The 20,258-nt window shown below is 38.1% G+C and overlaps 1 protein-coding gene across 1 annotated transcript in view; it reads left to right on the forward strand.

Moving 5' to 3' along the window:
* LOC150110484 (carboxypeptidase N catalytic chain-like) overlaps window positions 1–20,258 on the forward strand; it is a 157,557-nt gene that overhangs the window by 71,647 nt on the left and 65,652 nt on the right. The window contains exons 4-6 of the mRNA XM_090399553.1: window positions 280–435; window positions 2,517–2,601; window positions 17,845–17,984. Coding sequence (XP_090255679.1) covers window positions 280–435; window positions 2,517–2,601; window positions 17,845–17,984 — 381 coding nt within the window. The remainder of the gene's footprint in view (window positions 1–279; window positions 436–2,516; window positions 2,602–17,844; window positions 17,985–20,258) is intronic.

Raw genomic sequence — 20,258 nt, forward strand, 5'->3', positions numbered from 1 at the left:
TTCCAAATCTTGAATCTCATCCACTTCCTGCAGCACAGCACCATCAATATAGTACACAGCTTTATATTTCAGCACTTCAAAACTCAACCCTTTGCACTTATTAATATTAAAATTACAATCCCACTCCTTCATCCAGGTCAAAAGTCTTTTACATAATATTGACTAACCAAGATTTGAATAATGAATTTAGATATTTGCTAATAGATTACTATATGATAAATTTTATAGTACACTATTGAAAGTAATTTATTAATATGAGAAATGTCTTTATGAAAACAGAGTGGCGGCCAGGACTGGTTAGCAGGAAGAAAAAATGCAAATGGTGTAGACTTAAATCGAGATTTTCCTGATCTGAACATGGTTGCATATGCTGGAGAGAACCTTGAAAAACATAACACTAATCACCTCTTTTCATCACGACTTCTTGATCACAAGGTAAAAAAAAAATTGTATTATTATTAATTGCTTAAGAACACAGTATATTTTTTCTGAAAACTAAATATTTCAATAAAGTAGCATGATGACTTGGCATTGCTTGTTTTCCTTTGATATAAAGCGATGTGTACTGAAGTGCAAGTGCATAGAAGAACTTTCACTTTAAATTTAACTTTCAAATTATTGTGCGAAAATTAAATTTCAGTTGTTTTTTCTAACTATGCAAATGTAGAAAATAGAAAAGCTTAAATTTATTAAGCTTCATTAAATCATTTTAAGATAGAGAAGTGCATGCATAACTTCTCTATATTAAAATGATTTAATGCATGCACTTTTAATTATGGTTAAGACATTATATCTACAATTTTATGAGGGTGTGCTGAAAAGTTATGATAATCTGTGGGAAGTTTTCAGTATGGTGACCACATTATCATATAAATAAGGAGCTTGATAAAAATAAGCACTTAAAATACTCCTTATTTATTTTATAATACCAAAAACTTCCCATAGAACTGCTAAACCACAGAAACTTATGTTTAAATTTAAAAGTTGTGATAATCACCATGAAGGAATTATGGAAGATGATGGAGCATATACAAATATGCTCCATCATCTGGAGCATATTTATATATGCTCCAGATGATGATCTTGATATGAAGATTGAAACGTCGGGATATTAAAAGAGTTATTTATAACACGGTTGTAAAGTCCATAATTTCTAAAATGAATGCTGATCACCGCGTAACACTAAAAGAAAGGACAAGAATATATAATTTCTTGGCATCATTAATTTATAGTATAACCAAGTGGAAAAACTTCCAATATGAAGGAATTGAGGCAGAACCAGGTAACCTACACATTATTCTACATATTCCCCACAAAGTGTTATACACATGTTACAATGCTGTTGCTGATCATTTGCAATCCTCTGAGAAAAAAGTCTTTCCCTTGTTTCACAAACCAGTCCTCAACTGCAGATATGACTCTGTCATCTGTGGTAAAGGTTGTTCCTTTCAACTGTTTTTATTTTAAATTTGGGAATAGGAAGTAGTCAGATGGGGTGAGCTCTGGCAAAATAGGGTAGGTGAGGCAGACATTGAAAGTCCAAGTTGTGTATTGTCTGTTGAGTTGTGTGAGAAATTGCATTGTTCTGCAAAAGCAACACACCTGTGCTCAATTTCCTGTGGCAGTTTTGCTTCAGTACCTCCTTCAGTTCCTTCAGAGTTCTTGAATATGCTGTTGTAACAGTTTCACCTCTTTCGAGGTACTTGTTAAGGATTACACCATCCATATCCTAAAAGACAGTGGCAAGAACTTCCCTGTTAACTTTGAGTTCGGTACTTCTTTGGCTGTGGAGAACTTTTTTTTTTTTTTTTGTCTCTACTCCATTGACTCTTGTTTGGTCTCTGGGTCATAGTGATGAAGCCATGTTTTGTCAACAGTCACAATCTGAGTCAAAAACGTTGCACCTGATTTCTCAAAATGACCCAAATCCCTTGAGATGACAGCACACATTCTCTCTTTTGGTTGGCATTCAAACATTTATGGACCCATTTCACTGAGAGCTTCTGCATGCACAGATGTTGGTGGATAATGACCCAAACTCATTCCTTGGATATTTCAGAGTCTTTGCATTATTTTTGGCTGGTATTGTGTATTATCAAGGATCATGACATGCATTGCTTTGATGTTTTCATGTGTGATTGCTGTGAGGTCTTCCTGACCTTGGGGCATCTGTTGTCTCAGGATGCCCAGTTTTAAACTTAGCCACCCATCTGGTAACTGTTGGATATACTGGGGCACAGTCCCCTAAAGTCTCATATAACTTTGCTGAGGAGTAAGATTCTGAAGGAGGATTTGAATTGACTTACATTGTGGTTAAAGGATATTTGTATTACTTCCAAACCTTTATGGAGTAGGAAGACACAGAGGTTGAACACTTACATATTGCAATAAGTATCATACCTTGCCTTGAAGACAGTTTTCAAACCCTCACCATCCACTCTGGCAACGCATTTCACTTGTTCACCACTAATCTCCTTTTCACTTTCTTCCTCACATGGCTTTTGTACACTTTCCAGGAAGGTTTGAATTTAGTCCTGGCATCAAAGGACTTGACTGTAGAACTGGATGAGATATCATCCAGTTCTGGAGAAAACTGGAAGGGTGAGATATCACCAGTGCATGGGAACTAGTAAATTTATTAACAGCAATCACAAGTTGTATACCTCAAGTGAAAACGAGAACATTATTTAGTGTGAAGTGGATGACTAATAATATTAAATGGAAACTGCAAATGAAAAGGAGATTATGGAAAAAGTATAAGGAAGTGACAGATGACACTTACATGAGAAATATGACTCAAATTTGGAAATTGACTAGTATGGTAAGGAAAGCAAACTTGAATATGAGAAGAGACCAGCCTGCAATACAAGGAAAATCCAAAGGAATGGTCTCATTATGTGGCCAGTAGGAGGAGAAAGGGTTGTGGAAGAGTGACATTGTTAGATGCAAATGGGAGTGGAGTGACTGATGTGAAAGACATAGTGTAGGTGCTTAATGATAATTTTATTGGGATATTTCATCTTGGAAAGAGAGTTTTATTACTAGAGGGATGAGGGAGGGTTCGTGGTTTGGAAGTGCAATAGGAAAGTGTGTTACAAATACTAAATTCTCTTGATGTCAATTAGGTGATATGACTGGATGGAATTTCACCACGTGGTTTACAGAATTGCTAACAAACTGACAACTCTGTTGATTTTGGTTTTCAGTGAGAGTCTGACTATGGAAAAGATATCCAAGAAGTGGAAGGAGGATAAGAGAGAGTCCCATTGCAAAGGGGTAGTGATAGAATGGAAGTGTCAAACTATAGGCCAAATTTTATTTCTTCAGTAATTGTTAAGATTTTGGAGAAATTACTGAGTGATAGTATACAGCATTGGGCAGATGAGAGTAATGTTATCTGTGAAGGTTAGCATGGATTTCTTAAGGGACACTCTTGTTTTAAGTAATCTAATATTGCCTTTTATGATAAAGTAACAAGAGCAGAGCAGTTGAAGAGAGGGGAAAGTCATATACTGCCATTTCTTTGGCTTTTACAAAGGCATTTAATGGGGTGTGACATGATAAGCTGATATTTAAGTTACAGCATATGGGTTTGGATATCAGATTAGTGAATTGGATTAGAGAGAGAGAGAGAGAGAGATTGGCTGTCTGATAGCTATCAAAGCATCGTATACGATGGAACAGTATCAAGGAAGCAGAAGGTTACAAGTGGGATCCCTCAGGGCTCAGTACTGAAACCCATATTGTTTAGCCTTTATAATAATGACATCGTCAATGGATCACAGGGAGATATTCACTTGTTTGCAGGTGATGTGAAGATAGAAAGGGTTATTAATAATGGTGCTGATGTGGTAGTCCTTCAGGAGGATTTTGAATATGCCAAACAGATTGTAAAATCAATGAAGGCATATGCCCTCAGTTTAATGCAACTAAATGTAAGATCTTGAAGTTTGGGATCCATCGATGGATCGCCACCACGTATCTGTTAGAGGAAGCAAGGGAGGCAAGGGACCTTGATAGAAACTTGAAGGTAGGAGGACATATTGCAAAGGTGGTGAAGGTAACCCAGAGGATTGTTGTAATACTGAGAAGGATGCTGACTAGCAGAGATAGAGGTATGGTGATTCCATTGTATAAAGCCCTGATGAGACCATACCGGGATTATTGTGTTTAGATTTAATCAGCTGGATCTGAAGGGGGTAAATTAACTTTTTCTCCCCTTGGAGAAGGTGCAAAGGTAGATAACAAAATATATTAGGACTGTAATGTGAGCTATGAGGATAGACTGAGGACATGCAAACTGTGGAGTTTGTTTAATAGAAGGAGAGGTGATATGATTGAGGCATTTAAACTGTTGAGATGTAGTGACAGAGTTGACACTGGGGAGTTCTTTTGTATGGTAGATCAAGAGGAAAGAGCAAGGACAAGGTGCCATCCCTTGAAGTTAGGATGGAAGTGGTAAGAGGATGAGGAGTGGCTTTTTTTCATGGAGATTAGCTGCATCTTTCATGGAATGCATCTTAATAGTGTAGTCAGAGCATCAACAGGTGAATGAATTTAAGGAATGGTATGATTGACTTTGTGTTGTTTAAATGGCCCTCCCTCAATGAGTCTTATGACTACATGGGAGTCCTTAATAATAATAATTTATCATCCTGCTCAACCAAGTGGTTAGCATACCTGCTCTTCAACCAATAGTCTATGGGTTCAGAATCCTGCCTTGGGCATGGATGTTTACAATTGCCCTTAGGTGGAAGATTAATTATTTTATTTCTAGGTGTGAGATCACTGTTTTGCTTATTAAAGAACCAAAGTGGCTGGAAAAAGTTAAATGTTTGGTCTCTAGAGCAGTATTTCTGGACAAAGTAAAAATAAATAATTCAAGAAAATATATAAAAGTTAATAAAAAAAATAGAAAAAACAAATGTTGCCTTCCTACAAAACAGATGTACTATACTGTAGGTTTACAGCTTTTCCTGAACCACTTTAAAATAAATCTGATTTTGTTTTGTCATAGTTTAAGTTAATTGAGACAGTTGTTTGTTAGGTTCATTTGTATGGATCCTTTTGTTTGGTGATCCAAGGCAAAATATTATTAATGGTGAGATTGTTTCATCACAGAATGGTGCAGAAAAATCCACACCATTTTGTTAAATACAGTATTTGTTATGAGTGTGGGTAGGGGGAGGAGTGAATAGCCATTGTTTGATTTAGTTGTTTGTTATTAAGGTAAAGTGTTGTTAAGAGTGAGATTGTTGCATTACAAAGTGATGTGGAAAAATCCACAGCATTGGTTAAATGGTGTGGAGTTTATATTGGTTTGTTATGAGTGTATGTATGGATATATTTATGGGGGTGGGGATGAGCGACTACCTACCATGCATTCTCTTCTTTTTCACATTAATGAAACTTCATGTTTCATTAAAGTGAAAAACACATTTAATATTTATATAAAGTAATTAACATTAATTCAACATTAGTAGTTACTCTGGGTAAAAATGAGCTGTAGCATTAACAAAAATTTCTAAATTGATGAGGTTCTGGATCAACATACAACTGTGACATATTAGGCAACCAAGGTACTGTACGCCCACAGATGCGAGACCCTTCGACACTTCTGCACATGTCAGAAGAAGGAGAATCCATTCTAATAATAGGGTAATCAATCCGTCTTGTGGGATGAGTTGGTTATTATTACACATCGGAAGATTAACTTTTCTTTTATGAACATTGTGGTTTTTAAAGTGTTAACTATTTTGCTTGTATAACAGTTTTAAAATTTTACGTATAAAGCACATGTTGGTGACCAATTCATACATCCTTTATATCTTTCTCCCCTTCAGCATGAATTGACTATTCTTGACAATCTGCCAGCCCCAGTTCTATGAACTGTAGGTGTACAATACTTTGCATCAGCTGACACTAGAAGTAAGATATTTGCCTGATTGGTGAACTGGTGCAAAATTTTTCAAGCTCTGATTATTGGTAAATATTAATAGATGTTTACGGAAGGATTGAGGTTAAAGAGGTAATGAATAATTGAACAGTAGTGCTGTTGGGATATTGCTATCGGAGACATATTGAATGAGAGGTTGTGAGATTTGCTTTGCATGAGAGAGGTTGAGCAGGATGACAGAAGGTTTGAATATGAGGAACAAGTGAATTGGTGGTTATAAGAACAAATAATTTGGTTAGGCAGCAGGAGAATGTGAGAATGAATATGAGGGGTTATTGAGGAAAGTAAATGATGGTGGTAGGAAAGGTAGTCAGTGTGTTTTGCATGAGGATGACAGTAATTAGTTGAAATGATGAACAAAGATCATGAATGGTATGTTGGCAGAACTGTATGAGGAGAAAGGAGTGCAGTTTTTGAACATGTGAGATGAATTTGAGGGACAGATGATCTGTATTTGAATAGAATTAGTGTGAGTCAGTGGGAGATGGGGATGAACAGAAGATCTGAGGAAGTAAGTGGTGATGTGGAATAACAGAAGAGTAGGGTAGGAAAGAGTGAAAACGTGTTAGCAAATGTGAGAGAGAAAAGCAGCATGAGAGAAAAGAATGAGAAGGCACGAATAATGGATAAGGAAATTTGAGAATTTAGCGTGGATAGAGAAACATGGCATGAGAAGGATGGATGTTGGAAGCAGTAGTAAATGAGTGTATGAGGCATAGTCAGTAAAGAAATGGGATGACCTGGGATGCAAAGGGAGCATTTGAATCTGGAAAAAGTATAAAAGGGGTGGTGATACAGTAGCTGCCATGGAGAAGTCACATCCTGACAGGAATAAAGATGGTTTTTTTTGTGAGGATGGGAAGAACAGAATGGAGGGAGAGTACCACTGATTATAGCAAAGGAGTTGTGTTTGTAAAGTGAAGATACAAGGTGAAAATAGTAGCAGTGGTTTTGATGCAATATGGTAATAAGTTTCTTTCTGAAAGTGTACACAGTTATTGTAGAGATTATCATTATTACTATTATATGGTATCTCTGTGGAGTCAAATCCAGAGACTCATCTTGGGAGATTTGCACTAACATTTATACATAACACAATACCTATCATACCTCTTCTTAAACTCATTTACTGTCATGGTACTTACAACTAATTCTGGCAATTTATTCAATTTGTTCACCACTCTCCATGCAAAAATTCTAGTCTGCACATCCTTACTAACTACACCCATACACAACTTTCATGGATGATCCCAAGTTCTCTGACAGTTGTCATATATTGAAAAATTTCCTTTGCATCAATTTTATAAAACCTCTTTAATATCTTATAAGTTTCTATCACGTACCTTCAACCTCATAGGGAACATTCCACAGACCCATCACCAGATTGGTTACTCATCTCTGGATCTTCTGTACCACCTCCTGATCCCCCAAGAAACTCAGGTGACCAAATATGTGCACAGTAGTCAAGATGAAACTGAATCATTGCTTTTTAAAGAGAGATAATAATTTACTTGTTAGCATGTTTTTTGATAACCAAGTTATCCTTTGACCTATTTTACCAACTTTTGCAATATGTCTCTGTTCACCATTATCCCTGGCCTCCATCAATTTCTTGCAATCCAGTACCATCAATATGATACACTGTATGCAACATTTTCAATCTGAAGTGCATACATAACCTTACATTTTGTAACATTAAATTGACAATCATTATCCTTTGCCCACAATGCCAATTTCTTCTTCTTCCTTTCCAGGCTTATAGGCCAAGTGGCCTGTTCCAGACTCAATTCCATCTTTTTAAGGGTCTTCTTCTGCATCGAGTACCTTTTGGGTGGTAATTTAGAATTTGTTTAGGTATTCTGCTTCTATTCATTCTTAGTATGTGTTCTTTCCATTTTTCTCTATAGCAAATAACTGTTTCATTTAGGGAGGTTGCAATTCCAAGTTTTTTTCTTATTTCTCTGCTTTTCATTTTGTCCATTATTGTGACTCCTTCAGTTCTGCACAGAAATTTCATTTCGGATGATTCAATTCTTCTTTCATCTACTTTTTTTATTGTCAATATCTCACTGCCATAAAGTAAGGTTGGTTTAGCTACTGTATTGTAGATTCTTATTCGTGTGTATTTTTGTACATAACTGGGTTTAAAATTTTTATTTATAATGCCTGTTACTTTTAAAAAGTTTGACATCTTTGGTTCTATATCAGCTTCATTTTCATATGATATTGTGCAACCTAAATATTTGAATGTATTTACTTGCTCTATTATTTTGTTTATTACTGTTTTGCTTCTTATTGGATTAGCACCTTTGAAGGCCATGACTTTTGTTTTGTTGGTTGATATTTCCATACCATATGTTTTTATCAGATTATTTAGACTCCATAATGATTTTTGTAGTTCATCTTCATTATTTCCAAGGATTATTTGGTCATCAGCAAAAATAAGAGTGGCTAATCTGGTGTTACGGTTTATCTTGAATCCTCCTTCATTAGTTATCTTCCATTCTTTTATGATTTTATCTATGTATATATTAAATAAAATTGGTGAGAGAGGGCAATCCTGACGTACTCCTTGATTTATTGGTTTCCAGCTTGATGCTGAATTATTGTACTTCACAAATATTTTATTATCTTGATATATATTATATAAGGCTCTAAAGAGTTGGTTTGGTATTTCATATTCTTCTAGGATTTCCCATAGTTTTTCTCTGATAATTTTATCAAATGCTTTGGTGTAATCTATAAAAGCTATGTGTGTTTCTATGTTCATTTCTCTGTGTTTTCCAATTAATTATTTTAACGTAAATGCAGAGTCTATGCAAGACCTGCCTTTTCTGAATCCATTTTGTTCTTCTATTAATTTTGGGTCTTCTATATGTTTAAGTTTATATGCTAAGATTTTTGCATATACTTTATAACAGGTACTAAGTAAGCTGATTCTACGATAATTGTTACAATCAAATTTGTGCATACATAACCTTATATTTTGTAACATTAAATTGACAATCATTATCCTTTGCCCGCAATGCCAATTTCTTCTTCTTCTTCTTATTTAAATCATATTGCAGGATATCTACATCAGCTTATCAACTATTTCTCTCCCTCTTTTTTCATTATCATCATCATCATAAAAAAACGGAGTATCATTCCATTAAATGTTTCCCTATATCATTGATATACAAATTGAAGAGTAGTGGCCTAGTACAGAACCCTGATATACTCCACTAGTTACCATCATTCTCCTAGATTCCATTCCCCATATACTACTCTCTGGTGTCCGTTAGCCATTCCCCTATCCATGCTACTGCTTCATATAAATTCCCATTTGCTATGAAATTTGTACTAGTTTTCCATGTGGCATTGAAGCTGGGAAGGGTTATTAGCAATAGTGCAGAATGGGGGTCGGTTTTAGAAATGAATGGGGGTCGGTTTAATGCAGCAAAATGTAAAGTCTTGAAGTTTGAGATACATCGATGGGAGGCTGCATACTGGATTGGAGGAGCTGTACTGGAGGAAGTAGGGGTGACAAGAGAACTGGGGGTGATGATTGATAGAAAACAGAAATTCAGAGAACATATTGCAAAAGTGGTGAAGGTAACCCAGAGGATTGCTGCAATAATGAGAAGGACGCTGACCTGCAGAGATAAAAGAGTTATCATTCCATTGTATAAGACCCTGATCAGACCACACTTAGACTATTGTTCTCAGATTTGGTCCCCAGGATTTGAAAGGGATAAATTAGCTCTGGAAAGGGTACAGAGGCAGATAACAAAGATGGTTTCAGGACTGTACAATGTTAGTTATGAGAATTGGCTGAGGGAATGTGGACTGCAGATATATAGGTAGATAGAAGAAGGAGAGGTGATATGATTGAGACTTTTAAACTGTTGAGAGGTAGTTACAGGGTTGACACTGGGGAGTTCTTTCACTTGGTGGAACAGCAGGAAGGAGCAATGACAAGGGGTCATCCCTTGAAGTTGCAATATAAGGAAGCTGTGAGCAAGAGGATGAGGAGTGGTCGAACCGTGGACTACATTGCCTGATAGAGTGGTGAGTGCAAGAACGGTCAATGAGTTCAACGAGCGGTATGATAGACTTTGTGTTTCCAAGGAAGGACCTCCCACAATGAGTCTTTTGACTCCATTGATGCCTGAATAATAATAGTAATAATAATTCTGTCAAATGCCTTTGTAAAGTCTAGCAGCATCATGGTGTAGCTATTCCCTTTATCTAGTTCTGCTATGTGGCGGTCGAGTTAAGCTAGTCTAGAAAACGTGTTTTTAAAGTTAAATATAGCGTGGCTTTGTCACAAATTGTGCTAAAATTGTGCATCGGTTAGAAACAAGTGTCCTTCAGTGGTATTATTGTTTAGAACTGTGTTGTATATATTGTGTTTTCACTGCCGTTTGTTTCACTATATCAACGTGTAAAGATGGCGTCCAACAAGAAACGCACGTCAGCGGCGCGCAGGACTTCTACTATTACACGAAAGGCTGGCTCAGCGTTAGATTTTTCGCAATGGATGCGTTGCGGAAACTGCTACATGTATGCACCGAAAAATGTGAAGGATCTGTGGTCGGTCTGGCAAAATGAAAAGAAAGAAAATGTCGACGTATGTGAGAAGTGTCGGGATAGGCTGGAGCGTTTAGGAATGGAAGCTGACATCGGGACCGTAGCGGAAGAACTTCGGCGGGAGTTTATGAAAATGAAAAATGACCTTCATCTTCTTCATGAGGAAGTGGAAGTGATCGGTAAGGAGATACTGGAAGTTAAAGCTGAGTTTAATGTGTTAAACAGAGAAATTAGGACTATAGAGATTACTTTAGCTGAAGTAACTAGAACAGGATTACATATGGGTGAGTCTTTGGTGAATGATTCAGTAATAAATAGTATGGGAGTGATTGGGAGTCAACATAATAAAACCACAAGTGGCCAAGAAGAAATGAGATGTAGTGAGAGTGGGGGGGTAAGTAATAGAGAGTTGAGTAATGAAGCTGGGAGAGTCATGCTGAATAGTGTAGAGAATGAGTCCATGAGTGTGAACTTGAATGAAGTTAATAGTGGTAAAATATATGGTGATTCTATGATTAAGGGTATGGAGAGTAGTATGCATGAGGAGTGCTTGGCTGATGGTACAATAGAAAGAGTGGCTTTAGCAATAAAGAGAGGGCATGAAACAGACAAGATGATAGTTATGGTGGGTACGAATGACCTGAGAGGTAGTATAAATCGGGTAGGAAAAGATTTAAGAACATTATTAGATATTGTGAAGAGGAAAAGTGTCAATGGGAGAATAGTGTGTGTGCTGCCTCGTTTTGACAATTACGAGTTAAGTAGACGAGCAATGATAATGAATGATATGATTGCAAGAATGTGCAGAAAAAGAGGTCTGGAGTTTGTTGATGTTTGGAGTGTGTTTTCCACCCCCCCCCCCCCCCACCCCCCCCCCCCCCCACCCCCCCCCCCCCCCACCCCCCCCCCCCCCCACCCCCCCCCCCCCCCACCCCCCCCCCCCCCCACCCCCCCCCCCCCCCACCCCCCCCCCCCCCCACCCCCCCCCCCCCCCACCCCCCCCCCCCCCCACCCCCCCCCCCCCCCACCCCCCCCCCCCCCCACCCCCCCCCCCCCCCACCCCCCCCCCCCCCCACCCCCCCCCCCCCCCACCCCCCCCCCCCCCCACCCCCCCCCCCCCCCACCCCCCCCCCCCCCCACCCCCCCCCCCCCCCACCCCCCCCCCCCCCCACCCCCCCCCCCCCCCACCCCCCCCCCCCCCCACCCCCCCCCCCCCCCACCCCCCCCCCCCCCCACCCCCCCCCCCCCCCACCCCCCCCCCCCCCCACCCCCCCCCCCCCCCACCCCCCCCCCCCCCCACCCCCCCCCCCCCCCACCCCCCCCCCCCCCCACCCCCCCCCCCCCCCAACGAGTTCATTATGAACTGAAATAGGGCTGAGATATCGGGAGAAAATTTAGCTTGGATTAGCTCTAAAGTTTCCTTGAGTGTGACATTTGTGAATAAGGAGGAAACGTCAAAGCTGACCATTATGTCCATATGTTGGAGTGTAAGGCTTTTTATGCTGGCTTTGAAGTGGGCTGAGTTTTTTATGTGTGATGGTGTGTTGCCAGTATAGTGTGTGAGCACTTTGGCCAAATGTTTAGCTAATTTGTATGTGGGGGAATCTATGCCATCCACTATGGGACGTAATGGCACATTTTCTTTATGTATTTTTGAGAGTCCATAAATATGGGGCGGGGGGGGGTATAGAGTTAAATGGCTTTAATCTGTTGGTAACTTCTACAGGCCAAGAAGTGACTTTCTTAAGGAGCCTGTGAAGTTTTCTGATTTGTGAGTTGGTGGGATTTCAGTTCACAATGAACTCAGGCTATTTCATTTGGCAGGGAAAATTCTACAAGCAAATAGAGGGGACAACCATGGGTTCACCACTCTCCCCACCCTTGGCCAATTTCTTTATGGAGACCTTTGAAGAAAAAGCCTTAGCCTCTGCCCCACAAAAACCAACCACCCTCTTGCTCACAGTTTCCTTTCGTAACTTCCAGGGATGGCCCCTTGTCATCACTCCTTCCCGCTGTTCAACCAAGTGAAAGAACTCCCCAGTGTCAACCCTGTAACCACTTTTCAACAGTTTAAAAGTCTCAATCATATCACCTCTCCTTCTATCCACCAAACTCTACAGTCCACATTCCCTCAGCTGATCCTCATTATTAACATTGTACAGTCCTGAAACCATCTTTGTTATCTACCTTTGTACCCTTTCCACAGTTAATTTATCCCCTTCAAATCCTGGGGACCAAATCTGAGAACAATAGTCTAAGTGTGGTCTGATCAGGGTCTTATACAATGGAATGATAACTCTTTTATCTCTGCAGGTCAGCGTCCTTCTCATTATTGCAGCAATCCTCCGTGTTACATTCACCACCTTTGCAATATGTCCCCTAAATTTCAGGTTTCTATCAATCATCACCCCCAGATCTCTTGTCTCCCCTACTTCCTCCAGTACAGCTCCTCCAATCCAGTATGCAGCCTCCCATCGATGTATCCCAAACTTCAAGACTTTGCATTTTGCTGCATTAAACCTCATCCCATTCATTTACCCATCTGTCTAGCTTATTCAAATCCTCATGCAGGGCTACACATCTGCACTATTACTAATAACCCTTCCCAGCTTCACATCATCTGAGCTTTACTGACATCCAGAGTACTCAGTATTTGGAACACACTCTTCTCCTGCACCTCTAAACTTGAACCTGCCCTATCCCTCTAGTATTAATATTTACTTCTCCAGGATGAAATACTCCAATAAAGTGTTCATTGAACAATTCCACTATATCCTCTGCATCAGTCACTCTATTCTCATTTTTATCCCACAATGTCATTCTTCCACAATCATTTCTCCTCCTACTGGCCACATAGCTAAAAAATTCCCTAGGATTTTCTTTGGATCTTAAGGCCAATCTCTTCTCATATTACAGTTTTTCTTTCCTTACCATACTAGTCACTCTCCTGGCCTGTGTCTTATATTCTTCATCCATCTGCTCTTCACCTGTCTCCTTATATCTCTTCCATAACCTCTTTTTCACATTCAGTTCCTGCTTAATATTGTTTATCATCCACTTTACTCCAAATTGTATCCTCTTCTTCACTTGTGGAATACAGCTTACTATTGCTGCTAACAAATATTCCTTCACAATATCCCAAGCACTAATGATATTCCAGCCTTCCAATTCCTCCCTCCATTAAACTTCCCCAAGTTGACGTCTAAGACCATTATATTCACCTGCCTTATAATTCCACATATGTTCCCTTCTCTTTGATACTCCTGCATGTCTATTTATCTTCCAAGTCAAAACCACATGGTCACTCTCTCCAACTGGTGGAAGAGATGTCATCTCAGTTATTATCAACTCTTCTGAGGCTATGGCCAAATCCAAACTCTTAAACCTCTATTACATGTTGCCTAAGACATTTGTCCCTCAAGAATTCTAGAAATTCCATTCCCTTATTGCTACATGCATCTTCCTCTCCCTAATTTATACTGCTGTAGTTAAAATCTCCCATAACAATCGTTCTTCTTGCACTTACCAAGCTCAACTGTCTAAACATCTCCTGGTCCCCACCCTCTGTGCTCCTTGGTTTGTAGCAACACCTCACTAAATATCCTGTCTTGCCCACGTCTACCTCACACCATATGCTTTCAAAATCATTAGTGTCACTGCCTTCCAAAGCCTCCACTCATAGAGGACATAGGTCGTCACTTATCTTAAGCAGTACTCCACCACCACACTTTTCCTTCCTATCCTCCAAAAAATGCTGTACCCTGCTACTTCTTTTCCTGTTATTATATCCTATTCTGTCAACCACATCTCAGTGATCCCAATAATCTTTAGCCAGGCTGATGCTATCAGCGCCACCAATTCCTCTCCTTTATTCTGGATACTCCTAGCATTAGTATAAAGCATAAAAATGCCACTGTTTCTATACCTAGCATTATCCCCTCTAGACTCCACTGGGCTCAGCGTTAGCTGATGTCGTCCCCCTTATTCCAAGTACCCATTCCCACAAGAGGTCACCCCTTCTACCATCCGCCCTGGGCATTCTAGTTTCCCTGCATTGACACACCAACTCATTCAGAACAGCAATCTCTCCAGATGCCTACATCCTTCCTCATTCAAATGCAAGCGGTCTCTCTCATACATATCTTTCATATCTTCTCTCATTGCATATTTCTCCCCTTTCAAATCATTTGTTCCTGCCGTAACAATCATCTCTTCACTTCTCCCTTCTGCAAACTAATGGTTTCCCTACCATCCCTGATTTTTGCACATCAGGGATGGTAGGGAAAATTGTTTCTCCAGTTGCTCTAGCTCCCATTTTGTCCTGTGAAGGATGCAACATAAATGCACTATTTCACTCCTTACCACCACTTCATCAGCCACTTCTTTAATGCTCTAATTTCGAGCAAGGTCATTCACTATTTCTGCATTTGCCAGACCACTTTTACTATCTTTCCTTACATCATTAACATTTGTCACTTCATTTCCCCACTTTCTACACAACTCACATTTCTTGCACTGGCACACGGAACATTTAAGACAAACATTCTCTCCATTCCCACTTTTGTACTACAGCCCATTCACAATGCATACATAGAACATACATTACATTCTATGAGATCCTCTTTCTTGTAAAACCCAGATGCCATTTTCCTTGTATGCCTCTGTGACATGTATTAAAATGCTTTCTAAAATAATATCCCTGTATTAAATTTCACAAACAAACACATATACTAAACTTTATAGTCTTAAATAAGTAAGATAGAACCAAAAATAATTACTAAAATTACTAATGTCCACTAAAATAAAAGGCTCACTTGTAGAACGCATGCAACTTTTGCTCTGTGCTATGCTAGTTATTGATGGTCAACAAAATATTAACGTAGATTTATCCAGTTTCATAAACTGAAATAAAGTATAAAAGTGTAAGAGAGTAGCTCATAAGTATAACAAAGCAGTTTGGATTTTTCAAGGATGGTTCAATGCGAGGAATATAATATGTATACTTGGAGGAATGGTGAGGATGTGCATACTGAGAAACGAGAAATGAGAAAGGGGGAATTTGTAGGAATTTTGATATCCTAATGGACTGTGATGTTTTTATGAAAGCAAGTGAACAAGAAGTGAATGGACAGAAAGACAGAAGAAGAAAGAAAGTGATGAACAGAATATATTCAATAGTACAGGCAGAATAGTGAGCCAGAGAGATAGAGATTATAAACAATGTTGATCAAGAGCGAATACATGATAGTAACTGAGGGAGGGTATCAGTGACAGTAAACAAGAGAGTATATAATGGTAAGCAAGTGAATACAGTTAATAGGATTCATTTAAAAGTGGTATTGATAAAGTTGAGAAATGAGATATACTACATAAGATTAGATGGCTGGGGGATAGAAATGGAAAAATTTACAAAAAACACGTAAAAGATAGTCAAGAGCAAATCAGGAGTGACTTTGTGATCCTAATATTCCATTATTAGGAGTATGGTGAATGAGAGGATGTGAAAGGTTTGTTTTCAGGAAGGGAGGATGAGCAGGTTGGAGTTTTAGATATAAGGAATAAATAAGTGGCAGAATTAGTAGTAAGTTGTAGGGCAGGTGAAGAATGTGAGGATGGATATCAGAATGTTGTTGTTGAAAACATGAAAGATAATGGAGTTGAAAAAAAGGTTAGTTGGTTGGTCAGTGAAATAGTGATGAGTTAAGACTGCATGCAAAGGTGAAGAATGCTTTATTGACAGTGCTGTGTGAGAATAAAAGGAATAAAATATAATTTTTGAATTTGAGAATGGAACTGTATAAAAGGGAAGGATCATACTTGAATGGGTTAGAGAAACCATTAGGGGAAGCTCTTGTAACAGTGGAAGAAAGTAAAGAGAGACTATTAAAGGTAAATGTGAGAAGAAGAAATATGAAAGATTAGGAGAAAACAAGTAGGATGAGGGGGATGAATTAAGGAATAGTAGTGAATGGACAGAGAGAGAGAGAGAGAGAGAATGGAAATAGCCATGCCACATGGACAGTGTAACAAGGATAGGCTGGACAGGGAGATACAGCACTGTGAGCATGGGCACTAGCTGGAGTAATGAATGGGTGTGTATGGATCTGTACAAGGATGGCTAACAAAAAAAAGAAGGGATGATCAGGACATGTGGATCAATTTGGTCTGGAGGAAACAGGACAAGATTGAATAAAGGGAAGGAGGAGTCATGATCTGAGGAGGAAGAGTCACAGCTGAGAGGTAGCATAGATTGAATTAGTCATGTATTCTACAAGTAAAGAAATAATTATGTATACACAGTCATAACAAGATGTATTTCATAATCATATTCTTACATAGTGATATTATTCATTATCATAAGTTGACACTTGTAATAATTTAAAAAAAATTAATATAACTTAAAACAGAAACAGAGGAAAGAATGATTATGAAAGAAGCCAAAGATAACTCAAAGAACTTTTTGGGATTTCCTTTGGCTTGTTGATTTTGTCTAATCCGATTTTATCTTCTTCTGGTCTTGTCTGATTTTGTCTTCCTCACCATGCTTTTCACTTGCTGTGCTTTGTACTTTTTTGTGAACTTGCTGATCACATTTTTCCATATATTCTTTTATAATAACATTTTTCACTATTCTTTCTTAATAATACTACTCATCCCTTTATTATCTCCCATTTAATTTATTCTTCCAACTCTGGGTTATGCCATCTAATACTGCTTCTCTCAGGTGTTCAACCATTTCTCATGCATCACAGATAGAAAACTCTTGTAGTTTCTGACCATAGCTATTCCAAGCACCACCTGAAATTTATCATAATTACCAACTCTGTAGCTCTCTCTCTCTGTACATACACACACACACACACACACACACATACTCTTTCCTAAACAATAAATTAATTGCATTTATTGGTTAAGAAGCATATGTGCATATTCTTGGTCATACTTTAGTCAAGACTACATAATCACTCTCCCCAGTTGGAGAAGAAGTGGTTACCTTGGTTAAGGACAATTCTCTGATATTATCACTTGATATAGTACTCTCAGAACTTCATTCTTCTTTATCACATACTGTTTTATAGATAATTATTTCTTTTTTGTGTATAAATTTCATTTTGATTGCCTCATGTTTCTTTTCCACCTCATGTCTTGGTTTGTGTTTCCATACTTATATTCTTAATTGTCAGATCTCTCTCCTCCCCCCCAAAAAAGTCTCACTTAGTTGCTGCACTGTATTTTCGAAAAGTATCATAAATATATATATTTTTGAAACTGTTTGACAAAGTGCGAATTATTGAATGTATGTTTTTTAATCTTAGGAATGCAGGATTTCAATTATCTTGGATCTAATGATTTTGAAATCACACTAGAGCTGGGATGCAATAAATATCCACCTGCTAGTGAGTTAAAGAAAGAATGGGATAATAACCGTGATGCTCTAATCAATTATATGTGGCAGGTATTATAGTTATATGTTTGTATATAAGTATCTATTTGAATATATGTCTATGTATATTATCTTTGTTTTATATTCAATCAGTTGAATATAACTTGATGTTTATATTCTTGTCATATTGATATGAACTTCATTTCATATTAATATTCATTGAGAACTTTGTCAGACTTAGAATTCATGTATTGTATACTGGCTCTTAAGAGTTACAAGTGGGGTCCCACAGGGCTCCGTACTGCGACCTATATTGTTTAACCTTTATATCAATGATATTGCCAGTGGATTGCAGGAGGATATTCAGTTGTTTGTGGATGATGTGAAGCTGGGAAGGGTTATTAGTAATAGTGCAGATGTGGTAGCCCTGCAAGAGGATTTGAATAAACTAGACAGATGGGCAAATGAATGGGGATGTCGGTTTAATGCAGCAAAATGTAAGGTCTTGAGGTTTGGGACACTTCATACTCTATTGGAGGAGTTGTACTGGAGGAAGTAGGGGAGACAAGAGCTTGGGGTTGATGATTGATAGAAACCTGAAATTCAGGGGACATATTGTAAAGGTGGTGAAGGGAACACAGAGGATTGCTGCAATACTGAGAAGGATGCTGACCTGCAGAGATAAAAGTTATCATTCAGTTGTATAAGACCCTGATCAGACCACACTTAGACTATTGTTCTCAGATTTGGTCCCCATGATTTGAAGGGGGTAAATTGACTGTGGAAAGGTATAGAGGTGGATAACAAAGATGGTTTCAGGACTGTACAATGTTAGTTATGAGGATTGGCTGAGAGAATGTGGACTGTAGCGTTTGTTTGGTAGATAGAAGAAGGAGAGGTGATATGATTGAGACTTTTAAACTGTTGAGAGGTGGTTACAGGGTTGATACTGGGGATTTCTTTCGCTTGGTTGAACAGCAGAAAGGAATGATGACAAGGGAGTCATCCCTGTATGTTACAAAGGAAGCTGTGAGCAATAGGGTGAGGAGTGGTTTCTTTGCGTGGAGGTGGTTGAACCGTGAAATGCATTGCCTGATGGAGTGGTGAGAGCGAGAACAGTCAGTGAGATCAAGGAATGGTACGATAGACTTTGTGTTTTCTAGGAGGGACCTCCTGCGATGAGTCTTTTGACTCCATGGAAGCATGAATAATAATAGCAATAATAATAATAAGACACTGAACAGTAAGAAACTATTATGCAGTTTTGGTTAAATGGTTCTTCCTGATTTTCATCACGTATTATGATACTATCATTGCTTATTGATGGTCTGAAGTGTATAAAAGAAAAAGAAAAAAAAGTTTAATCTCCAGAAAAGTATTCCCAGTTAAATCCTTTAAAACTTTATAAAGTATTGGATAAAATAAAATAAATATGATTTCTGATAATAACTACCATAGACAGTGATAGAGGGAATAAGAGAATTGAGAATTTTCATTTAATTGTAGTAGAATCTGAGGATGTAATTTTGAATGAGGTGACAGTTCTTTCTGAGTGGCAACCTAACACGTCAAGCTTTCAGTGAAGGGAGAATACATGCAGCACTACAGAGATGGTAATTGTGAAGGGTTCTTGAAAGCAGCTTCAAACAGTATTATGAAATGTGAAGTTGATGGTAAAAAGTAGTTTTGTTGCTTGAATAACAGGCAGATCTAGAGGAGGGGTGGTGGTGGAAGATTTGTTCTTTAATAAGTCAGAACAAAAAACAAATTATTTGTTCTGATGTTTTAGTTTTAGCAGAAATGAACCCTATCTATATGCTTTTTTAGCTATAATTTAAATTAATTTGTTATTTTCAGGGACTCATTGAAGAATGAGTTTCTGATTCCCTGGTGGTCTCTCTCTATTATTATCTAATGTCAGACATGGATGTACATTATCCCCTCTGTTATTCGTTATCTATATGGATCACATTATGAAGGAAAGTAGTATTAAACTTGATATCAAAATTGAGATGTTAATCTCCACTCTTTACTTTATACAGTTGTTGTTATACAATATACAACAACAACAATAATTATTAATATTATTATTATAACTTTCTGATTTTATCATTATTTTTGATTTTTGATCATTTTGATCATAATTTTAATCAATTTTAATTTATTTTATTAATAACTTTTAATTTAATAATAATTTGTATACCATCATTATTAATAATATTAATGAAAGTCTTGCACAGAACTCAAGGGCTCACTTTAGTGAGTACGGGCATGGCAAACCCGAGGTACCTGATGCTGGACCATACCTTACTTCATGTAATATATATCTGTTATATTATTCTGTAG

This window comes from Typopeltis vanoorti, chromosome 1 (assembly GCF_054136105.1).
Source record: "Typopeltis vanoorti isolate ZY-2024b chromosome 1, IOZ_Tvanoo_1.0, whole genome shotgun sequence".
Taxonomy (NCBI): Eukaryota; Metazoa; Arthropoda; class Arachnida; order Uropygi; family Thelyphonidae; genus Typopeltis; species Typopeltis vanoorti.